This window comes from Bos indicus, chromosome 26, assembly GCF_029378745.1.
Source record: "Bos indicus isolate NIAB-ARS_2022 breed Sahiwal x Tharparkar chromosome 26, NIAB-ARS_B.indTharparkar_mat_pri_1.0, whole genome shotgun sequence".
Taxonomy (NCBI): Eukaryota; Metazoa; Chordata; class Mammalia; order Artiodactyla; family Bovidae; genus Bos; species Bos indicus.
In genome coordinates this window covers 15,158,970-15,182,140 of record NC_091785.1, presented here as the reverse complement: position 1 = coordinate 15,182,140, position 23,171 = coordinate 15,158,970, and the positions used below count along the sequence as shown (strand labels likewise).

Sequence of the window (23,171 nt, the reverse complement as noted above, 5' to 3'; positions counted from 1 at the left end):
AGGTGATTCGAGAGTCAGACATTTAGAAGTCCCTGAAGAAGGTTTTAAAAATCCAAAATCTTGAATTTAGCTTCTATAAATTCTCCAAATGATGTTTTTAGCTGGAGCTATCAGATAGGAAAGGATGGGCCTAACTGTCTAATTAGCCATCTTGTAACAGGCAAATTTGTCTACTCTTCTTCCATTGGTCACTATTTCACCCCAAAGTGTTCCCCAAAGCCATGCGCTTTAGAAACACGTTTGAATGTTCAAACTCAGCTGATCAACCTGATAATAAATGATAGGCAATCAATATGAATGTTCATCTTCAATCATTATTTACTATATAAATTCTCAATCCAAATATAACCCCACTATATAAAACTCTTTACTCAATATACTATCACCAAGAATAAAATAACTCCTGTAAATAATTACCTTTGGGATATGAAAGAAAATGTAAACATTTTATTTGGCAGTTGTTTCTGAACACATGAATAAATAAATGGAAAAGTACATATTCATATTTCTTTTTGGAGTAACAGATACCATTAAACGCTTATTTACACATCTTCACTGCAAAGAACAGTTACACAATTCAGTTTTGTCTTATAAAAGGTAACTTCCCACACCACTGGACTGGACAGGTAAGGATGGAGATACGGGCAGTGCTTGGTTCTAGCAGTCTCAATGTGTGAAAGGCATTCATTTGCAAGTGTGAAAAGAAGAGTCATCATGCATTTGAGTTCATCCGGATCATGTACTGTAGAAAGTTACTGATGGCAGCCACAGAATTTGGTGTGTCATGCGCTTAAGTCAACTATGACATGTTTGTAAATCTGTGTGTTTCCCTTAAAACTGGAAGCAAAAAGAAAATTGCGTTTATTAATGGACACATGCGTGAATGATCTTGGTGCCTGAACATTTAATTCCTGAAATTTCACAAATTTGGCTTTCTCTGCATCCCAGTTATACACTTGAGTAAAGGAATAATCACTTCCAAGAATTGCATATTGATAGTTATTTATCTGAAGAGGCTGGAACACCATGGATCCTCGTGATGGCATCCTCTGAATATCCTGAAATGAGGAGCCTCCCCATTTCATTACTTTGGAATCACCAATGAATCTTGTCAAGCAAATGTACACATCGCCTTTCACTGAGAAGTGCTTAACGGCATATACATCCTCCATGTTAGGGATGTCAGTTTGGTTAGTGAATAATTGTATTGCTTTGTTCCACTGATAAATGACAGGACGCTGGGAACTACTGGACAGTATTAAATGAGGCGTTCTGAGAGTCTGAGGTGTTCTGGCTATTTCTAGATATTCCACATCAGTATCCCTGTACCATGCATGTAAAGATTGATGGGAGTAGAATCCATTTCCGTTCCATTTATAAATGGTAGTGAAACCAGCTTTTGAACTGTCAGCCACAACGAAGTACCAGTTGTTTTCAATCTTGAATGTTTCAATGTCATTGGGTTTTCGGATTTTGAGGATTTCAATATCCTGGATTTTTATGAATTTATTTGCAAAGCTGTCTCTCTTATAGATGTGAGAGCCGCCAAACAGCTGGGCCACAATGACATAGAGCTGAGTTTCAATGACTATAGGCTTGCACACTACCGTGGACGTGCCTGGGAAAGACAAATGAGAGATTAGGAGGATGGCCGTCCTCTTTTAGAGCTGTTAATACACAGGCTGAGACCATGCAGCTGCCACCAAAACCTTGTTTCAGCCTGAAATAAGAGATTTCTATGGTTGTTTAGGCAAAGTCAGTTTTTTAATCAGATCCAGTGGCAACAAGACGGTGCCTTTTTGCCTCATGGGGCCTTGTTACCAACAACAGAGTTGTCTTGTCACATCCAATGTGTACTAGACATTCAGGACACATGGCTAAAGCCTGAGTTTTCCCTCTCACTTCTTCTTCTTCATTGTCTTTAATTTTTAAAAGAAAAATTTTGGCTGCACCACGTGGCATGTGGGAGCTTAGTTCCCCCACCAGGGGTTGAACCTGTGCCCCATTCATTGTAAGTGCGGAGTCTTAACCACTGAACTGCCAGGGAAGACGCCCAGTGAAGTCCCTCTTCTTTGTCTTTTTTTTTTTTTTTTGGCCAAGCCACACATGAATCTAAGTTCCCTCAACCAGGGATTGAACAGGGAAAGCAGTGAGTACTAACTACTGGACTGTCAGGGAGCTCCCTCTCCTCTCACTTCTTATAGAAAAGGATCATTGCTTTCCCTGACGTAACATGAGTTAGTCATAGTAATTCTAGTGGAAACTGCCATAAAGCACCTACTTTATGCTTTGCCAGATCATCGAACTAAATTTCCCACCAATCTTAAAAGATAAATATTATTATTACCCTTCCTTTTGCAGGTGAGCAGGCTGAAAGTCAGAGAGGTTCGATGCTGCTAGAAGGCAGAGTTGGGATTCGAGCCCAAGGCTACCAGTGTCCCTATGCTTTTAACTTAACCAAGGGTGAGGAGTTAGCTGTACTGGGGCTTCCACCTTGGGTTTGGATTCCACAAGGTTCTAGGACAACCTCAAGGCCAAGTCTTGAGCAGTGGCCTGGGCAGCTCATGGCTATCTTCAATTGCTGTGTTCTCTGTAATGAATGGCTTCTGGCTCTAGAATCGATTAACTTTCCCCTAAGAAAAGATGGGTGTCACTTGGGATTTTTCTGAAGCTTTAGGTCACTAGTGGCAGAAGAGAAAGAAGAAGAATCCTTAAGAAAAGTGAAAGAGGGGTACAGTCATGGGCGATGCTCCTGAAAGTTACTTTGGGAAATCTCAGAAAACTACATGGGGGTCTGTCAGAAGCCTAGCTCAGTATCCTTTGTTAAGAGTTTAAGTTATCAATAGATTCTGATCTTCTAGAGGGAGGTTGGTTCTTGGAAGCCCAAAGAGAGCAAGGCAGATCTAGCCCCAGGCTTTTTCTAACTGCTGCTCTAAGGGCTTTGAGGTAATAAGTTCCGCATCAACTCTTTTGGCTGCATGCATAGGCAAAATTATTCTATTTATGACCCTTTTCAAGACTCAGCTGATTCTGTGACCTTTAGAAAATCTCTTCTCTGGGATTCAGTTTTCCCTTCTATACAATGAAAGTTGGAACTAGATTAGAGATGGCTGCTGCTGCTGCTGCTGCCAAGTCGCTTCAGTCGTGTCCGACTCTGTGCGACCCCATAGACAGCAGCCCACCAGGCTCCCCCGTCCCTGGGATTCTCCAGGCAAGAACACTGGAGTGGGTTGCCATTTCCTTCTCCAATGCATGAAAGTGAAAAGTGAAAGTGAATTCACTCAGTCGTGTCCAACTCTTAGCGACCCCATGGACTGCAGCCTACCAGGCTCCTCCGTCCATGGGATGGGGTGCCATCGCCTTTTCCTTAGAGATGGCTACTAGTTTTCAATCATGTACCAATGTCGACTGACTGATTGGAACTCCCTGGAGAACTGTATTAAGAAGGATTCTATCCTCTGCAAGAAAGAACATCATGCTAGATTAACAATGTCTGTATGGGGTGAGGGAGGGGATAGTGACTGCATATATGACATATATTCATCATCCTGGACTAGATGATGTCATCTGGAAGTCTGCAAATATATGACTCATTTTTCTTTCAAGTGCTTATCTAAAGATTCATTCATAGCAATTGAGAGACTGTACACATGTTGGAGAAGGCAATGGCACCCCACTCCAGTACTCTTGCCTGGAAAATCCCATGGACGGAGGAGCCTGGTAGGCTGCAGTCCACGGGGTCGCTAGGAGTCGGACACGACTGAGCAACTTCACTTTCACTTTTCACTTTCATGCATTGGAGAAGGAAATGGCAACCCACTCCAGTGTTCTTGCCTGGAGAATCCCAGGGACGGGGGGAGTCTGGTGGGCTGCTGTCTATGGGGTCGCACAGAGTTGGACACAACTGAATCGACTTAGCAGCAGCAGCAGCACACATGTAAGAAGCTGGTTTAGATTGCACAAAGCCCTGCTGCAATCCACTGGAGAACTGAGGGGGCTTCAGGAGAAAGGGAAGCATAGCCTTCCTCCTTGAGAAGGAAAGAGGACTCTAGGAGGGTCTCAGTTTGGAGGGGATTCAGTTATCTGGGCACCTCAGTCTTAGGCAAGACCCAAACCTGTCCTGATCCTTTGAGCAATAGGGTTGATGACTGCCAACAAAATCTAGTTATAACTACCCCGGCCCTGTCAAGTGGAAACCTTCTATGGGGATGTGGGAGTGCTCTCAGAAGCAAGTTTAAGGGTGTTAGAAGCTAATGCTGATGTGAAGGTGGTTTCAGAGGGAGCCTCATGTTCTAATTTATGACTTAAACACTTAAAAGTTGTTGAAATGAGGAAGAAACTTAAGAGGTGACCTAAGTAAAAGTTTTCATGGAAAAAAAAAAAAAGATTTCCATCATTAAATTAAATGCAAAAAAATATTAGAAAGAGGTTTATGTCCTCACTGCAGGATTTCTCAGAGCCTCTAACGTGTGTTATTATGAATCTCCAAGAGGGAGATATGGGTCCCAAATTTACTGGACGATAAAACACTTATGTCTCAAGTCATACATGAACATTTTACAGAAGTAATGTTTTTGCAATAAAGTTTGAGATTTCATCAGTCTAAAATAAACTCATTCTGTGGTTAAAAAATGGACCCAGTGAGAGTGTGGCTTAACTAGTTTGTTTGTGGCAGAACCTAGATAGAACTCATAATTCTTAATCCAGTACTTTTTCTTTCAAGAAAAATAACCCACTTTTATTGCATATTTACTAAGATAGGTCCTATGCTAAGTTTCCTGAACATATGCTCTCGTTATTTTATAACAGCCCTGCAAGTTAAGTATTAGTATTACCATTTTACAACTGAGGAAATTAAGCTTTAGGGAACAATCTCAAATGGTAGATTTAGGATTCAAATGATTCTAAACCTGGTAACTGGTAGAGAACTGCCTAACGTTCTGGAGACACAGGATTGATCCCTGGATCGGGAAGATCTCCTGCAGAAGGAAACGGCAACACACACCAGTATTCTTGCTTGGAAAATCCTATGGACAGAGGAGCCTGGTGGGCTACAGTCCATGGGGTTGCAGGGGCTGGACACGATTTAGTGACTAAACCACAAACCTGCCCAAAGCATTCCCTGATACCACTCATCTTTTCCTTTTGCCCTTGACCCAAGCAGTTTAACTTTCCATTCAAAATACAATCGGTGTTTTCATACCTGTGATGTTGTCATAATTCCGGAAGGTCTTTTCTACATGGTCCCATTCAAGGAAAATGCACTTTCCAGTAAAAGGCTGAGCGATGACGACATACTCATCGTTCATATAAGAAAAAGTGTCTATGGACAGTGATTGATAAGGCAGGTCTTGAGACTTTGCAAACTCTGTAAAAATTGAAAATGATGATTAGTAGCTGTGCTAATGCCTCATTCGTTGGCTAGATCTCAAATGTCCATAAGAAATACTTTTATTCTAGAGAAACAGTGAAATGGCAATTTTACTTTGCTTTTAAACACATGAAGTTTTAATGGTTCATAGTATCTTTAAATTGCTCAGTTGGTTTTTAATGTATAAAAAATATCAGTTCCTGCATATGTAAAAAAAAAATGTAACCCTTAATTTTACAAGATGGAATAATTTGGAATACATTACCTGTAATGATGCAATCAAAATCCTTGGAGGAAAGACTATTGATTTTGCGCTTCTTGTATTCTGGAGGGCCTTCACAATAGATGTCTTCGACAGTTGCATTGGTGTGGCTTAGCCATTCCACCAGCCACTTCAGTTTACAGTCACAATTAAATGAATTACCTCTCAGGTCACTGAAAGACAAACTTCAGCTGCTTTTGATATACAAGGGTCCTTCCTTCACAGGCATGACTCTTACCATAGCAATTATGTGAGCAGGATGCTCTCACCTGGTTTTATATCATGCCTCATAATCTACCTTGAACCTGTCTGATCATTCACTTTGGGCTCAGAGAGGACCACAGTGCACCCTTGCAAGCCACTCCAGTCAATGGAACCTCATAACTTACTCCCTCTTGGATTCAAAGGTAGTTCAGTCTAGAGCTGTGCTGTCTATAGGAATACAATGTGAACCACATCTGTAGTTTAAAAATTTTCTAAGGACACATTAAAAAAGTAAAAAGAAACAGATGAAATTATTTTTAATATCATATGTTATGTAACCCAATACAGAATTTTATCATTTTGACATATAGTAATATAAAAATTACTTATGAGATATTTTGCATGCTTTTTCTATATTAAGTCTCTGTGGAGTCTAATGTGTATTTTATGCTTACAGTATATCTCAATTTGGATAATAAAATTTCAGCAGAAGTTCCTGATTTGTGTTTAGATTTAATAAAATTCACAGTTGAAAAAAAAAAGATTCATACACCCAAATTGTTCCAAGCATACTTAAAAGTTTTCCAATAATTGAACAGAAAAATCAGTTCTTAAATTTAGTTTTTTATTTTATTTTATTTTTTTAAACTAAGTAAAATTTAAAATTCAGTTCCTCAGTCACACTAGGATCACATTTTAAGTGTGCAGCCACCATACTGGGCAACACAGGTTCTAAAACACAGAATGTAGTGACTGTTGGACTATATTTAATTAAATCAAGTGAGCTATTTGCTTTTCTTCTTCCTCACAGATGTAATTAATCCTGATCCTATTCCATGGTCTTCAAATTCAATTTTAATAGGAAATGACTTAGATACAGCCGAGTTAATGCAGACATACAATAGCTCATGCCCGTAATAAACTGCACAGCACAAATAGTTTAAATTTCCACATATGATCCCAACTCATCAGTTCTGTTTATTTGCATTGTTTCTGTTCAGAAACCCAATCTCTTTCCTAAAACTCGTCTCTGTCACATAGAATTCCTAAGATAGGTATTGTCTACTTTTCACACAGCACAAGAATAATTTTTGTGTTGGAGCACTTAAAAATGTGTTTTAAGGAATAAAGAAAACCAAGAAATCTACTAAAAGGCATATTGGCGTGGATCCTTGCACTTCTTAAATAATTCTTGATTTGGGCATATCAAGGTAGGCCAAACCCATGATAAGATTCCTTGGAGAAACTGAGCCCATTTCAAGTGATTTTTCTTTTGCTAGAGTGGGGTTTAGACTGACATAAGGTTGGGCCAGAGGGTCTCCAAATAAGCTATATCCCCAAGTCTGCCATGGAGTTATCTAACTTGCAAGACATTCGCAGGACTGACTTCATATCCCAAGACTACTCTGACCCAGAAATAATGAGTGTCAACTTTTCTGATCTATTGTAAACCAGAGTGGATAACTGTGGTCTGTCCAAGACTCTGGAAGTGTCCTGATTCTGACACTCTCTTGGAAATAAACCATCTTTTAGGAATTGGGGTAATAGACATGGAGGAGGGGCTGGGGGAGTACTACAAGGAACAAAGAAAGTTCTTCACTAGCTAGCTGATTTGATGTTAAATACTGGGTTTAGGAGAGAATACTTGACTCAAATTTTGTTGGAGAAAAGTTGTTTTGAATATATATTCTATAGCAAAGGACCTGATAAATATGAACTCTTGTTTTCACACGTCTTTTGTTTGTTCCTATGTTCTACCTTGCGGCATTTAAATACCTTTCTAATGTTTTGGAAGGCACTTATTGAAGCTAAATTGCTTTTGAGATGGTTAGGCATACATTACTTGCTTTGCTTACTGCAAAATATACAAATTCCTTACAAAGATCTTTCACTCTGAGGCTTAAAAGTCAAAGTTTGAAAGCTCTTTTGTTTGAAAAAGGGTCAAAAATAATTAAGTTCATTCCCTTCCTGGGGCTTAAGCCAAATTCCTGGGGATTAAGCCTAGGGTTGTTGTTCAGTCTAATGACAGAAAAGGCAAACTTTCCTCCCTTCCCCCACTTCCTGCTCCGTTTCTCTGTTGACTGACCAACCCATGGGTGTAACCTTTCATCTTTTTTCTGTCAGTTACCCAGACTTCTTTGTGTTTTTCCTTTGTAGCCCCATTTCCTGAACCCCGTGAGAAAAAAAAAAAGGCTTCTTGAAGTTTCTATCTAGCTCTCCTCTTCCCCGTCTCCCCCCAAAGTCCCTTGTCATCAGTCCCTCCCATAAAGACACACACTTTATCAAAGGAAAGCTTACGGTTATGTTTTCAAACTATAGCGGAGGAAACCCTAGGAGACTCAAACAGTAGTCCAACTAAATTCAAAATTTAAGACAAATTAAAATTTTAAATTTCTCATTTAATTTAAAGCCAATTAAAAATTTTAATAATCAACACCAGACATCTTTGTTAACTACTGCAAATTAATTAACTAATCAGTGATTTCTTAGGTCCTCTTACACATTTGTTAAAGAATCCAGGCCTTTGAAAATATCTTTTGGGAGAGTCTGGAGATTGTTGTTTGCAAGGCTCCTGGGAAGAAAAAAAAAAAGAGTGACGTAAACCGTAGTCATAAATAAAATAAATAAATGCATTTATGGCCCTTTTTGTATTATGGTATTAAACAAAATGAACAAGGAAACACTCCAAAATACCAGTAACAAAATAATGCCCAGGCATCGGTCTTTCTATTTAGCACTGAGTGAGCCTCACACTCTCAGACAACTAAGGGTTGTCTTCCCATGTCTGTAGTCTCCATGCATTCTCCCCTCACACTCAGGCCACCCTTCCCCTCCTTCCCTCCCCGCGCTCGCTCCAGGAGCAGCTCAACCACCAGCTCTTAGAACCCACAGCTCTCAAACTTGGAGGCCTGTCTAACTACCCCCGACTCCAGCCCACTCTTTCTTCCTGTTCTTTTTCTACATTTTTTTTTTTCCTTTTTAGCTCCATTCATTCAGGCCTCCTTAGAAAATAGCTTCCTCATAAATATCCACCTATCCAATCATCCATTCATCCTGTTGAATCATCTCCTTTTTTCCCTTCTTCCAGTTCTTTCTCTATTATCACAAGAATTGTTTTCTCCTTCTCTATTTGTTCTTCCACGTATTGCTAAAATGATTCTGATTCTAATCAAGAGTAACAAGTAGGAAACAGTCCTGATACTATCCAGGAAAAGGTCATGTGTGCACACTGCAGAAATGTGCACGTAACCGGGAGCAGATACTGTATAACCGGGAAGGGTGACCCGGGACTGGTGTTTTGTATTTAATCAGCACTATACATATACTTGCATTTCTCAGGTGGCTCAGTGGGTAGAGAACCCACCTGCCAGTGCAGGAGGCTCAGGTTCAATCCCTGGGTCAGGAAGATCCCCTAGAGGAGGGCATGGCAACCCACTCTAGTATTCTTACATGAAGAATCCCATGGACAGGGGAGCCTGGCGGGCTACAGTTTATAGGGTCACAAACAGTTGAACTGAAGCGACTGAGCATGCATACATACATATACATGTTATATACTTTCCTTAGAAGCGGTTTTAATTTTCACAATAAAAATTGAAAACTGAAACAAAGGAGCCTATGCTGTCGGCCTCCAAAGCTCTTGAAAATTCTCTCAAATTGATCTTAAAACACTCTCAAGAGTCTTCTGTTTCTACCTATTCTAATTAGTATGAGATTTCTCAAGTGCAAGCATTAAAGACATTTAAAACCTATTTTTAAGTTAATTATGTTGTTTTTCTGAGTTTTGGAAATTACCGCTAGACTGGATTAGAAAACTTTTTCAATGAACCTTGGCACAGAAGAAAGGGAACTGAATCAGAAGGTTCCAGTCTCAGTGACAGTCCATTTCGTGATGAAGGGCATAGCTTTGGAGTCATTCTGAGCTGTCTGAATCCTGACTCCACTATTTACTGGCTGTGTGACTTTGGTTATGTACCTTCTCTGCAACTCAGTTTTTTCATTTTTAAGTGGATGTAATAATACCTCATATTATAAGAGTGTTAAAAAAAATGGGGTAACTCAGGATCGTAGCTGGTATGTGGACTGCTTTCGTGTGAACATTGCCCCAAAACAGCATTTAGAAAACTGACCATACAAGTGAATTGCTGTGACTGTCTCCCTACATCAGATCAGATCAGATCAGTCGCTTAGTACGACTCTTTGCAACCCCATGAATTGCAGCACGCCAGGCCTCCCTGTCCATCACCAACTCCTGGAGTTCACTCAGACTCACGTCCATCGAGTCGGTGATGCCATCCAGCCATCTCATCCTCTGTCGTCCCCTTCTTCTCCTGCCCCCAATCCCTCCCAGCATCAGAGTCTTTTCCAATGAGTCAACTCTTGGCATGAGGTGGCCACAGTACTGGAGTTTCAGCTTTAGCATCAGTCCTTCCAAAGAAATCCCAGGGCTGACCTCCTTCACAATGGACTGGTTGGATCTCCTTGCAGTCCGAGGGACTCTCAAGAGTCTTCTCCAACACCACACTTCAAAAGCATCAATTCTTCGGCGCTCAGCCTTCTTCACAGTCCAACTCTCACATCCATACATGGCTACAGGAAAAACCAAAGTCTTGACTAGACGGACCTTTGTTGGCAAAGTAATGCCTCTGCTTTTGAATATGCTATCTAGGTTGGTCATAACTTTCCTTCCAAGGAGTAAGCGTCTTTTAATTTCATGGCTGCAGTCACCATCTGCAGTGATCTTGGAGCCCAAAAAAATAAAGTCTGACACTGTTTCCACTGTTTCCCCATCTATTTCCCATGAAGTGATGGGACCAGATGCCATGATCTTCGTTTTCTGAATGTTGAGCTTTAAGCCAACTTTTTCACTCTCCACTTTCACTTTCATCAAGAGGCTTTTTAGTTCCTCTTCACTTTCTGCCATAAGGGTGGTGTCATCTGCATATCTGAGGTTATTGATATTTCTCCCGGCAATCTTGATTCCAGCTTGTGCTTCTTCCAGTCCAGCATTTCTCATGATGTACTCTGCATATAAGTTAAATAAACAGGATGACAATATACAGCCTTGATGTACTCCTTGTCCTATTTGGAACCAGTCTGTTGTTCCATGTCCAGTTCTAACTATTGCTTCCTGACCTGCATACAGGTTTCTCAAGAGGCAGATCAGGTGGTCTGGTATTCCCATCTCTTTCAGAATTTTCCACAGTTTATTGTGATCCACTCAAAGTCTTTGGCATAGTCAATAAAGCAGAAATAGATGTTTTTCTGGAACTCTCTTGCTTTTTCCATGATCCAGCAGATGTTGGCAATTTGATCTCTGGTTCCTCTGCCTTTTCTAAAACCAGCTTGAAAATCAGCAAGTTCACGGTTCACATATTGCTGAAGCCTGGCTTGGAGAATTTTGAGCATTACTTTACTAGTGTGTGAGATGAGTGCAATTGTGCGGTAGTTTGAGCATTCTTTGGCATTGCCTTTCTTTGGGATTGGAATGAAAACTGACTTTTTCCAGTCCTGTGGCCACTGCTGAGTTTTCCAAATTTGCTGGCATATTGAGTGCAGCACTTTCACAGCATCATCTTTCAAGATTTGGAATAGCTCAACTGGAATTCTATCACCTCCACTAGCTTTGTTGGTAGTGATGCTTTCTAAGGCCCACTTGACTTCACATTCCAGGATGTCTGGCTCTAGGTCAGTGATCACACCATCGTGATTATCTTGGTCATGAAGATCTTTTTTGTACAGCTCTTCTGTGTATTCTTGCCATCTCTTCTTAATATCTTCTGCTTCTGTTAGGTCCATACCATTTCTGTCCTTTATCGAGCCCATCTTTGCATGAAATGTTCCTTTGGTATCTCTGATTTTCTTGAAGAGATCCCTAGTCTTTCCCATTCTGTTGTTTTCCTCTATTTCTTTGCATTGATCGCTGAAGAAGGCTTTCTTATCTCTTCTTGCTATTCTTTGGAACTCTGCATTCAGATGTTTATATCTTTCCTTTTCTCCTTTGCTTTTTGCTTCTCTTCTTTTCACAGCTATTTGTAAGGCCTCCCCACACAGCCATTTTGCTTTTTTGCATTTCTTTTCCATGGGGAGAAAATGCCGCTAAAGAAGATTTTGCAAGAGAACGTCTCCACAATTCCTTTTACTGACTGGTGGTTGAATGAAGAAATTTCTTGGTGTTTTGGACCAGTCTGGAGTCACTCTCAAGTTATGTATCTCAATATATTTGCTGGCACAATTGTGTCCTCCAGTCCCTATGCTAACTTCTCCTAAGTGGATATCCCTCTCCCAGACACCAGCACAAAGTAAAACTGGCTTCAGGATGCATGCTTGGAGTAGGCTGGGTTTTAAGACAGTGGGAGGGAAATGATAAAACAGTCTAGTCCTGAATTACTGCAGCCATTAAGATTACCAAGGAAGAGACACCTGTTTTCCTTGCTGCCCAACTCAGTTCTTTGAAAGAGCCGGTGAATTGAGAGTTCCACTTTCTGCCTGAAGAATAAAGCTGTAGACCTCACATAGCCAGGGTGTTAACGATGAACTTCGTAGATACAGAGAACAAATTGATGGTTGTTAGAGGTGGGGTTGAGGGGTGGGAGAAATGGGTGAACTGCATTTTGTTTGTTTTGGTCTAAAAAAAAAAAGATTTTAAAATTCCAAAATTAAAAAAGAAAAAGAGTCAATGTGCTTCACTACAGGTTTTACTAAGGGGTAAGATGCTGGGAGGGATTGGGGGCAGGAGAAGGGGATGACAGAGGACGAGATGGCTGGATGGCATCACTGACTCGATGGACATGAGTTTGAGTGAACTCTGGGAGTTGGTGATGGACAGGGAGGCCTGGCGTGCTGCGATTCATGGGGTCACAAAGAGTCGGACACGACTGAGCGACTGAACTGTACTGAACTGAACTGAAGAATGCACTGTATCTGGGTAGCTGATAAAGGGTAGAATTGGTTGGGAAAGTGAAGACAGGGCAGTGAGACATTCACTGATGTTAGTTGTTTTCTAGGATCACTCTGCAGCGAGTACTGGAAGGATGTTTTTCTTATACCCAGTGCCTGACGTAATGTAAGTCCTCAACAGCTGCTTTTAAATTAATAAATGATTGAGTGAATGAGTGGATGAATGGGACAGGCTTGAATGGATAAGAGAAAGGGCACCAATCTAGACAGAGAAAAGGGCAGAGAATGAGTCTCAGGCTCTGTACACCAAGACAGTGAGTTAGGGAGAAACTGCAAAGCCCTGTGAATTACCATTGTCTTACCCTGACATCACGTGCTCCCGATACTCACAAAGTTCCCTCCCTCCTCTGAGCCTGGGATCCTAGTTCCTGGCCAGGGTTCAAACCCCGTTGTGAAAGGGCCAAGTCCTCACCACCGAACCGCCAGGGAATTCCCTAGGAGGGTTCCTTTACATTTTTTTTTTTTACTTGGCTGCACCAGGCCTTAGTTGCACCATTCAGTTCAGTTCAGTTCAGTTCAGTCACTCAGTCGTGTCCGACTCTTTGCAACCCCATGAATTGCAGCACGCCAGGCCTCCCCGTCCATCACCAACTCCCGGAGTTCACTCAGACTCACGTCCATCGAGTCAGTGATGCCATCCAGCCATCTCATCCTCTGTCGTCCCCTTCTCCCCCTGCCCCCAATCCCTCCCAGCATCAGAGTCTTTTCCAATGAGTCAACTCTTCACATGAGGTGGCCAAAGTATTGGAGTTTCAGCTTTAGCATCATTCCTTCCAAAGAAATCCCAGGGCTGATCTCCTTCAGAACAGACTGGTTGGATCTCCTTGCAGTCCAAGGGACTCTCAAGAGTCTTCTCCAACACCACAGTTCAAAAGCATCAATTCTTTGGCTCTCAGCTTTCTTCACAGTCCAACTCTCACATCCATACATGACCACTGGAAAAACCATAGCCTTGACTAGACGGATCTTTGTTGGCAAAGTAATGTCTCTGCTTTTGAATATGCTATCTAGGTTGGTCATAACTTTCCTTCCAAGGAGTAAGCGTCTTTTAATTTCATGGCTGCAGTCACCATCTGCAGTGATCTTGGAGGGGTCATTTAATTACAACATGTGAACACTTAGTTGTGACATGTGGGACCTAGTTTCCCAACCAGGGATTGAACCCAGACCCTTTGCATTGGAAGCTTGGAATCTTAGCCACTGGATCACCAGGAAGGTTCTCCTAGGAGGGTTTTTTAAAGTGTGTATGCAACTAAGCTCAAGTCTCTAGGTCCTGATTCAGAATCTACCTAAGAAACATCCTTTAAAATACCTGGGAAACTGTCCAACTGAACACCCAGCTGCCTTGAGACTGGCTGAGAAGGGTCAAGCATTCTTAATGGCAGGCAGGCTTTCCTTCCCAATGGAAATGATGACCATTCCCTCCACTTCATGCTTCCCTGGTGGTTCAGCTGGTGAAGAATAAACCTGCAATGCAGGAGACCTGGGTTCGATCCCTGGGTTAGGAAGATCCCCTGGAGAAGGGAACGGCTACTCACTTCAGTATTCTGGCCTGGAGAGTCCCATGGACTGTATAGCCCATAGGGTTGCAAAGAGTCACACATGACTGAGCAACTTTCACTTTCACTCCACTTTGGTGTTTTCATGGTTTACCTGAGAAAACCTCTAATTATGGAGTATGGAACCTACTGGAAAGTCTTCTTGCTAAGGCAGACCAGACTGGCTCAGACAGCACGTTTGTTTCAGTGCCACTGGGCTCTGCTGCTAAGAAAGCTTCGCCCACGGCCATCTGGGGTGCTCCCAGCCTCCCTACAGTGCAGATTCTCAGCTTGAGTTGGTGTCTCACTGAATTTGCAGTACTTCAAGTGCAGTTATTTTAATTTCATACAAAATGTTTAAAGGGGATAAATACACTGCAGCATTTGGAGTCCTGATCCAGAATCAGTAGAGGTTAGGCAGCGAGGCTTAGTTTTTCCCTACATGATGGTGTTTGCTGCATACCATGCTCTGTTCTAGGTACTTTACGTAGAGTAACTGGCCTAATCTCCTGTCTGTCTTACAATCTAGGTGTTCCTAAGTATCTTATTATTTTCCACCCCTATTTTTACAGATGATTGTTATCACTTCTGTTTTACACAAAAGAAATTGTAGGCACCATGAAGCTTAGTGACCTGCCTGATGTCCCAGAGCTATTAATGGGTAAAGCCTGGCTTTGAACACACACAGTCTGGTGGAAGAGACAACCTCCTCAGCCACTATATCCCGCTGCCCCCTATACATGCTTGTCATTGTGAAAGCTGAAGTGAGGACATCCTGCCTGATTAACTGGGGACACATGGATGCCCTGAGTTTGGGGGACTGCATGTATGTCTTTTGAACCTCCACGTTGCAGAACAACCAGTAGTTGCTTCATGACATGTACAGATCGATGACAGTTTTCCCCAAATGTTTTTATACATACATGTGAACAAGCCTGCCTCCACTGGACCTTAGCCACCATGACACTTATGTGATGCCCAAGGGAATCATTACTAAAACATTGTGGGTGTTAACAGAGACCAATACAAAATGTTTAGAAATTTTGTCCTCATTGGCCATAAACTATTTTTTAATTCATTTTTCCCCTGATTTCAGAAGTAATACATGGTTACCAGAAAAATTCAAACCTTTCTGAAATATATGAACTATTCAAACACTTAAGTTAATCATGTATACTATTAGGACAGTCATTTAGAAGAATCAAGAGAGGCTCTTGGAATTTGACAGGATTTGTAAGGACTTAAGTATAAGGAATTCTCTTTTGGGGAGGGGTTGGTCTAAAGGAGAGGGGAGTCTGTATAGTAAATTTTCAGTTATTTAAAAATGTCTCTTTAGAAGGCAAGTCTGCTAAGATAGATGTATAAGAAGACAAGGTAAGTTCATTGCTTCTTTAGGAATGAACTGAATTTATATCAGTGCCTACAAGTTCCCTTGGAGCAGCTTTAATGTTAAGCCAGAGTGGGAACTAGTTGGATCTAAAAGTGTATGTCTACTACTGTACATACTACGAAAGTGCGTACGTATTCTACACACTGTTGAGAGTATGTTACGTGGCAGCCTGGATGGAAGGGGAGTTTGGGGAAGAATGGATGTATGTATATGTATGGCTGAGACTTGTTGCTGTCCACCTGAAACTATCACAACATTGTTAATCAGCTATACTCCAATACAAAATATATACTTTTTTAAAAATCCAGCAAAGTATGTGTGTAATTCCAACTAATTGCATTTGGAGACCAAGAGTGAGGGTAGGGCTCCTGTCTTCAGGATCTTCTCTTCCTTCCCCATTTGTGTTTGCTTCTCAGATCATGTCCTGTGGAAGGACCTAGCCATCCATAAAGCTCTCTGGTCCTTCTATAATTGACATGGTGGAGTCGGCACTAGGGTTCTCATTAAAGATCTTGGAAAACTTCTGGCTTTTACCACTACTAACTGGGGAGCAGCTTAAACTCAGGGCACACCTCTGAATTCTCATTTGCCAATAAGGATAGTGTCTGCTCTGTTTCTTTTTTTAAATTTATTTTTAATTGGAGGAAAATTGCTTTACAATGTTGTGATTATTTATGCCATACAACAATGCAAGACTCTTGAGAGTCCCTTGGACTGCAAGGAGATCTAACCAGTCCATTCTGAAGGAGATCAGCCCTGGGATTTCTTTGGAGGGACTGATGCTAAAGCTGAAACTCCAGTACTTTGGCCACCTCATGCAAAGAGCTGACTCATTGGAAAAGACTCTGATGCTGGGAGGGATTGGGGGCAGGAGGAGAAGGGGATGACAGAGGATGAGGTGGCTGGATGGCATCACTGACTCGATGGACTTGAGTCTGAGTGAACTCCGGGACTTTGTGATGGACAGGGAGGCCTGGCGTGCTGTGATTCATGGGGTCGCGAAGAGTTGCACACGACTGAGCGACTGAACTGAACTGAACTGATACATAAATCACCTCCCTCTCAAGCCTCGCTCCGCTCCCTCCTTCTCACCCTTCTAGATTATTACAGAGCACTTAGCTGGGCTCCCTGTGTTATACAGCAACTTCTCACCAGCTATCTGCTTTACTCAAGATAGTGTATATGTGTCTATGCTACTTTCTCCACAACCCTCCACCTTATCTCTTTCATAAGGTCATCAAAAGACTGTAATGAGGTCTAGAATATGAAAAGCTTTGTAAACTCTTCCTGAGGGTTAGAGGGCAAGGTGATAATTCTTTGCTACTTGAATAAATGCCTTTAATTGAGAAGAATTGGTCTGAGGAGGAGAAAAGTGCACTTTGAAACCTAAGATCTTAAAAAGAAAATTAATGGGTCAAAGAAATGTCAACTGTATGTATAAGTGGTTAATAATGGAAAATGAACTCGATGTGCTGAATAATCAGAGGGACATTTGGGCTTTAAATCTTCCCTACCTCTTCTTGAAAGGAAAAAAAAGGTAAGGAGAAAAGAAAAAAGGAAGGAAGGAAGTACCCCTGGAAGAACAGCATAATTAGAAAGGAGGACATGATATGGGGACAAGGCACTCAGAGAGAAAATATTTGACTAATTCCTCTTGCTAGACTGAGCTCTTCCAGGTTGGAGCTGGATTTTCTTCATTTTTGTGTGGCACATCCTAGAGACTATTTAGGATGAACCATATGGCAATGCCATTTTTGTAGCTTGAAAACAGTCTCTTATTGGCACAGTCACTGAATCAACCTAGCTATTTGATAAAAATGCAAGAAATCTAAGGGTCATATTCAATCAGCTTTGACCTGTTCCCTCCTAACACCTCCCTCCTACCTCCAGCACCTGGTCCCACATTATTTCAGAGGAACTTCCCTTTCATTGTCTGTTTGATCCTTAAGATTCATGCTTCTTTCTTTGAGGGCTGCATTATGCTTTCACTTGAGCCTGAACATTTCTGACATAAGTACATGCTGTACCAATGCCTCCTTCTTATATTCTTCACACTTCTAAAGAAGGGGCCTCATAATGACCCAAATTTATATTTCCATTTCATTTGATGGACATAGTAAGCTCTGGTCAAACAAAATGGATGTTCTTCACTAGAGTGTTGTATAAATTTTTTTCTTTCTCCCTTTCCTGCCTTCCTTAACCTTCCTCTCCTTTTCCCTTCCTTTTTCTCTCTTTCGTCCTTCCCTGCCATTCTTTCCATTCTTCCTTCCACATGAGGTAGGCCTTTAGGCTGGAGAGAAGACACACTTGAGTGAACTAAGGGTCATGGCAAGGCTCTGTCCAGGTTTCCAGAGAGAACCGTGGGGTCTTATGTTCTTCCTTCAGCCCCTCGTGATGCTCAGCCATTAGTCATAGGCCGTGTTGAATGGATTTATGTGAATCAAGTAGATCTCAGGTTGAAGTCACAAGCTTCCATTTATCTGTTTTCGTCTGAAAGTTCAGGCTTGGTGGCATTTGGCTCTATAATCAAATGGCACAGCATTCCCACCATACACAGCCAATTTTGCAGCACTTACAACATTGATATTAAAAGCAGTGTTGCTGTTTGTTTTATAGACAATATTTTCCTTGTCCTTTTATAATGACTATATACAAAAGCCTTGAAAGGTGTAGTGATTTTGTAAAATACATAGGGCCATCAGTTCCCTGTTGCTGCAAATCCAAGTAACAGTAGGGATAGGAACTAGTAGAGATGGCACGAGACCATGTGGACCCCCCAGAATAAAGGCACAAAGGGCGGGCATCTTTATCTGCCTCGTTACCTGGTACCTCCTGGGCTCTAGGACAGAGCTAGAAATGAGCTACTGTGAGGCAACAGGTTAAAATGGACAGAATGACTGTGACGCTTAGATGGCTTGCCTCTTTATCTAACACTAACGAGATACATGTTAGGAACTTGAGAAATAGTTGTTGAATGGATGAGTAGCCACAACAGTTCAGCCTCGGAGCTGATGTTATCATAATTCCCTAACTAGTCCGTTTACTTGTCATACATCCCCTCCAAGCTTCTGTTTCCTCATTTCTAAAGTGGTGGTTAAAAAAGAAAATGGGGGTTATTTTGCCTATCTGGCAGGATTGTCGAGATAATTAAATGAAAATTTATGTAAAGCATACTGACCATTGTAGTAGTAGACACTCAACAAATGTTGGTACTGTTTCTTCCCATGTCCTTCTATTTTCATTAAAAATATGTGTGTGTGTGTGTTTAGGGTGTAGTTGAAAATAAGAGAGATGCGTTATTCAGTTCGTATTTGCTTTCTCAGGCATAGCACTGTGCCATTCCAGGCTGATGAGAGGCTCTCCTATGCACTGCAGGATGTTCGGCAGCGCTGCTGTTCTCCACTCACTAAATCCCAGTTACATCCCCTAGCTGTGACAACCAAACACGTCTCTGTTCCCTGGAAGGTAAAATTATTTCCTGTTCAGAACAACTGATGGAGCTCTAATCACCCACTGAATAATTAAATATTTTACTCATAAAAAAGTTGTTCAGGTGCTGTGTAGATGTGGCCTGTGGTTCTAGTATATGTTTAAATGTATATGAAATCAGGGCTTATACAGAAACAGAGAAACAGCAAAAACTATATAGTCAATTCATGAAGTTGAGTAATGATGCAGTGAATAAAAACATTATTTCATTCACATAATTTCCTTGCATTAGGATAGTTTCCTAATTATTGTTGGTTGGGCTAATATTAAAAGGAATGGGTTTCCTGGACACACTGGCTGAAGACAGGGAGAAAAGGCAAGCGTGCATGGAGAGAAATCATTTGGGTTTCTTAAATTTTCATAGATACCCATAAAGTGGGTTATCTATGATAAACATTAACCACAGATTATCAAACTGCATTGTCCATCGGCAAGCTTAAAATGTAATAGCAATGTTCATACTTACAGGTGAATTAAAGACTTTAGTCCTCGGAAAGTATGTCTTGAAATGGACTTGATATTGTTGTTTTCTATGAATCTGCAATAGGTTATAATATTTTTGGTCAGACAGCTGTAGAACCTCAGAGCCCTTGTCCTGTATCATTACATTAAAAAAAAAAAAAAGTTATTTTACTTACAAATACTCTAGATGTGGGAGACCAATGAAAGCATCATCACTGATCACATCAAAGGAGTTCGATGTGAATAACCTGCCCAGAAAAAGTACACAGTGAAAATTGTTAAACTGACAGATTGTCAATCTTTGGTGCTTTTATCTCTTAGAGAAATGAGTGGGAGTTGTGCACAGAAAAAATGTCTGGATCCCTGCCTTTTACAGTGTTATTTATTCAGGTAATTTTTGTAGCTTTTTTTAACCATCAATTATCTCATCAAACACTCAATGAGTGGGTGCCTTGTGCTCTACTCTTCATAGGGATGAGTGTCACATGCCCTGGGTAACATTTTGAGACACAACCAGGCAAGTATGACAGTCAAAGCAGCCAAATCAACATGTTGCAGGTTTCCATGACAAAGACACTAGCAGAATCTTTCCCTCTTGCTCTGAAACTTCTGGAACATTCTGACCAGCCCAAACAATGGTATCATACTCACTAACCTGAGAGACCTAGAAAGCTAGCTCCATGTCTGGTTGTGCATGGTATTCATAGTAGATAAGCCATTGACACTGGTTCAATAAAAATCAACTAACCTTCTTTGAAAGTAGAGCAGGCTCAAGATGGGAAACAATGAGGCTTAGGAAGAGTCTCAGACCCATTTTATTACTAAACAGTTGAAAAAGAACACTTTTACTTGGACAAATTTATTTGAAATTTCAGTATCCACAGGGATTTGGTTTCGAAATAACTGATGAAAAAAAACATCAATCAGCAGTTTCCCATATCCTGCATAATTCCTCGAAGAATTTTTTTTTTCTGAATCGGAGGCTTAACAGTGGTGATTACAAGCCAAATAATACAAAGTTATCTTTTTAGAATGAGTATTAATTTATGGAATTCATCAGATAAAGTGTTGACACAAACTGAGAATAAAGTTTTACGTGTACTGATGACAACTTATAATGGGTTCAAGTGACATTCAAGCTACATGTTAAGGTTCTTATATGGAGAAACCTCATTTTTCACTTGTAACTAGTGTCCAAAATGTGGCCATTATCATGGGACAGACGGGAAGTTTGACAATTCATGTCTCATACATACTGTTTAATTGCATTAAGTCCAGTATTCTCTGTTAGTAAACTTTTACTTTTGAAGGGTAGGGGTTAAAAATAGCTGCACTAACCAATTTAATGACTAATCCTCTCTGAGCCTGTTAATCAAGGGGATTAAAACTATGAGATCTCACCTGAACAGGTGTAAATAACTTATTTGACATCTGGGATTGCTTAAAAATAATGAGAGGAAGGGATAACAGTGGGTTAGGGACAAAATGAACACAAAGAGGTCATTTTTGAAGCTGGAAGCTTATTTTTAGTATCATATCTACTTTTATATATGTTTGAAATTTTCTGTAAAAATGGGGAGGGAGAGAAAGTAAACCAAATAAAACCAGATGATGTCTTGCATTTCTTCCTAAGCTATAATCCCTGGAATGATGTTGGATTCTCTTCTATCCCTTCTCCTTCCAACGTTATAGCTTTACTCTCAAATGATTTACTAGACTGTGAAGTCAACATTATCGAATAAATCATACATATTAGATGCCCAGAGTTATTCAAAAAATTCAAATTTTTACGATTTCAGTCACAACTTTGGCAATTGTCTCTTCTTACATCATGGTTTTGGGAAACAAGAAGATTGCTCAGCCTTACTCCAAGGTAAGCTACCATCCAAAGTCTTCCTTAGGTTCCAGATTTTCGTTTCATTCTGAATCACTTCAGTTAAGTTGCTCAGTTGTGTCTGACTCTGCGACCCCATGGACTGCAGCACGCCAGGCTTGCCTGTCCATCACCAAGTCCGGAGCTTGCTCAAACTCATGTCCATCGAGTTGGTGATGCCATCCAACTGTCTCATCCTCTGTCATCCCCTTCTACTCCTGCCTTTAATCTTTCCCGGCATCAGGGGCTTTTCCAATGAGTCAGTTCTTCGCATCAGGTGGCCAAAGTATTGGAGTTTCAGCTTCAGCATCAGTCCTTGCAATGAACACCCAGGACTGATTTCCTTTAGGATTGACTGGTTGGATCTCCTTTCACTCCAAGGGACTCTCAAGAGTCTTCTCCAGCACCACAGCTCAAAAGCATCAATTCTTCAGCGTTCAGTTTTCTGTATTCTTTTATTTTTTAATTCTTTATTCTTTTTAATTTATTAAAATTTTATTAAATTCCTTTTAATTTATTAAATTTAATAAAATTTATTTTTAATTCTTTATTCATTCTGTATAGGCAGAATGATAGAAGGGGGAGGATGAAATAAGGCAGAAATAGATACAGAGAAATACCTCCTGTGTTCACTGGCTTGCAAACTGTCCCAGGGACTTAAAAATTGCTCACTTCAAGCCACTGCAAGAAATGACTTCTAACATTCATTCTCCTTATGTTGAATCAGATGCTAAACAGATTATGATATGGATATAAGTGGCCAGAATTAGCCCACACATGTCAGAGAAATAAAGTAGGGTTTTTGCTAACATTTTTATCTGCTCATTCATTGCTTATCCCTAGCACCTATAATCAGAGAAGGCAATGGCACCCCACTCCAGTACTCTTGCCTGGAGAATCCCATGGACGGAGGAGCCTGGTGGGCTGCAGTCCATGGGATCGCTAAGAGTCAGACATGACTGAGCGACTTCACTTTCACTTTTCACTTTCATCCATTGGAGGAGGAAATGGCAACCCACTCCAGTGTTCTTGCCTGGAGAATCCCAGGGACCAGGGAGCCTGGTGGGCTCCCTCTATGGGATCACACAGAGTCAGACACGACTGAAGCGACTTAGCAGCAGCAGCAGCAGCAGCACCTATGATAGTGCCTCTCCCATAGTGGACGCTGAATAAATATTTGTTAAAGAGGAATTTACTTTACATTAAATTCTGGTCATTACTACATTACTAGATTTAATGTTCCTTATAGCAGGGACTTATCCTTGTTGATTTTTGTGTCCTTAGTCCTGAGCACAGTTCCTGGCTGAAAGCTGTTTGCTGAACTAGTTTTTAGAGATCAAAACTTCTGGCTAAAAGTACAACGATATGCGAAAATATGGGTGAATCTCATACACCTAAATCCAGGGAAAGAAGCCAAAATGCAATAAAGTACATCCTATATAATTGCTCTTATATAAAGAAGAAAACCTAGCAAAACTAACCTATGCTGGCAGAAGTCAAGAGAACATTTACATCTTGGAGATGAGAAGAGGGCACAGAGGAAGTCTGGGGTAGTGATAATGCTTGGTTTCTTGACCTGGGTGCTGGTTACAAGGGTTGTTCACTTTATAAAAAGTCATGAG

At 40.9% G+C, this 23,171-nt stretch overlaps 1 protein-coding gene across 2 annotated transcripts in view; it reads right to left on the bottom strand.

Annotated features, from left to right (window-relative positions):
* Positions 1-425: 425 nt before the first annotated feature.
* The window catches only part of LGI1 (leucine rich glioma inactivated 1), a 40,296-nt gene continuing 17,550 nt past the window's right edge, over positions 426-23,171 (bottom strand). For both annotated transcript variants that reach the window (XM_019953207.2, XM_070780496.1), the window contains 6 exons: positions 19,853-19,924; positions 19,681-19,752; positions 8,338-8,409; positions 5,637-5,806; positions 5,204-5,368; positions 426-1,618 (listed from right to left, as the gene is read on the bottom strand). In XM_019953207.2, the coding sequence (XP_019808766.1) occupies positions 783-1,618; positions 5,204-5,368; positions 5,637-5,806; positions 8,338-8,409; positions 19,681-19,752; positions 19,853-19,924 (1,387 nt within the window). In that variant the 3' untranslated portion in view covers positions 426-782. The remainder of the gene's footprint in view (positions 1,619-5,203; positions 5,369-5,636; positions 5,807-8,337; positions 8,410-19,680; positions 19,753-19,852; positions 19,925-23,171) is intronic.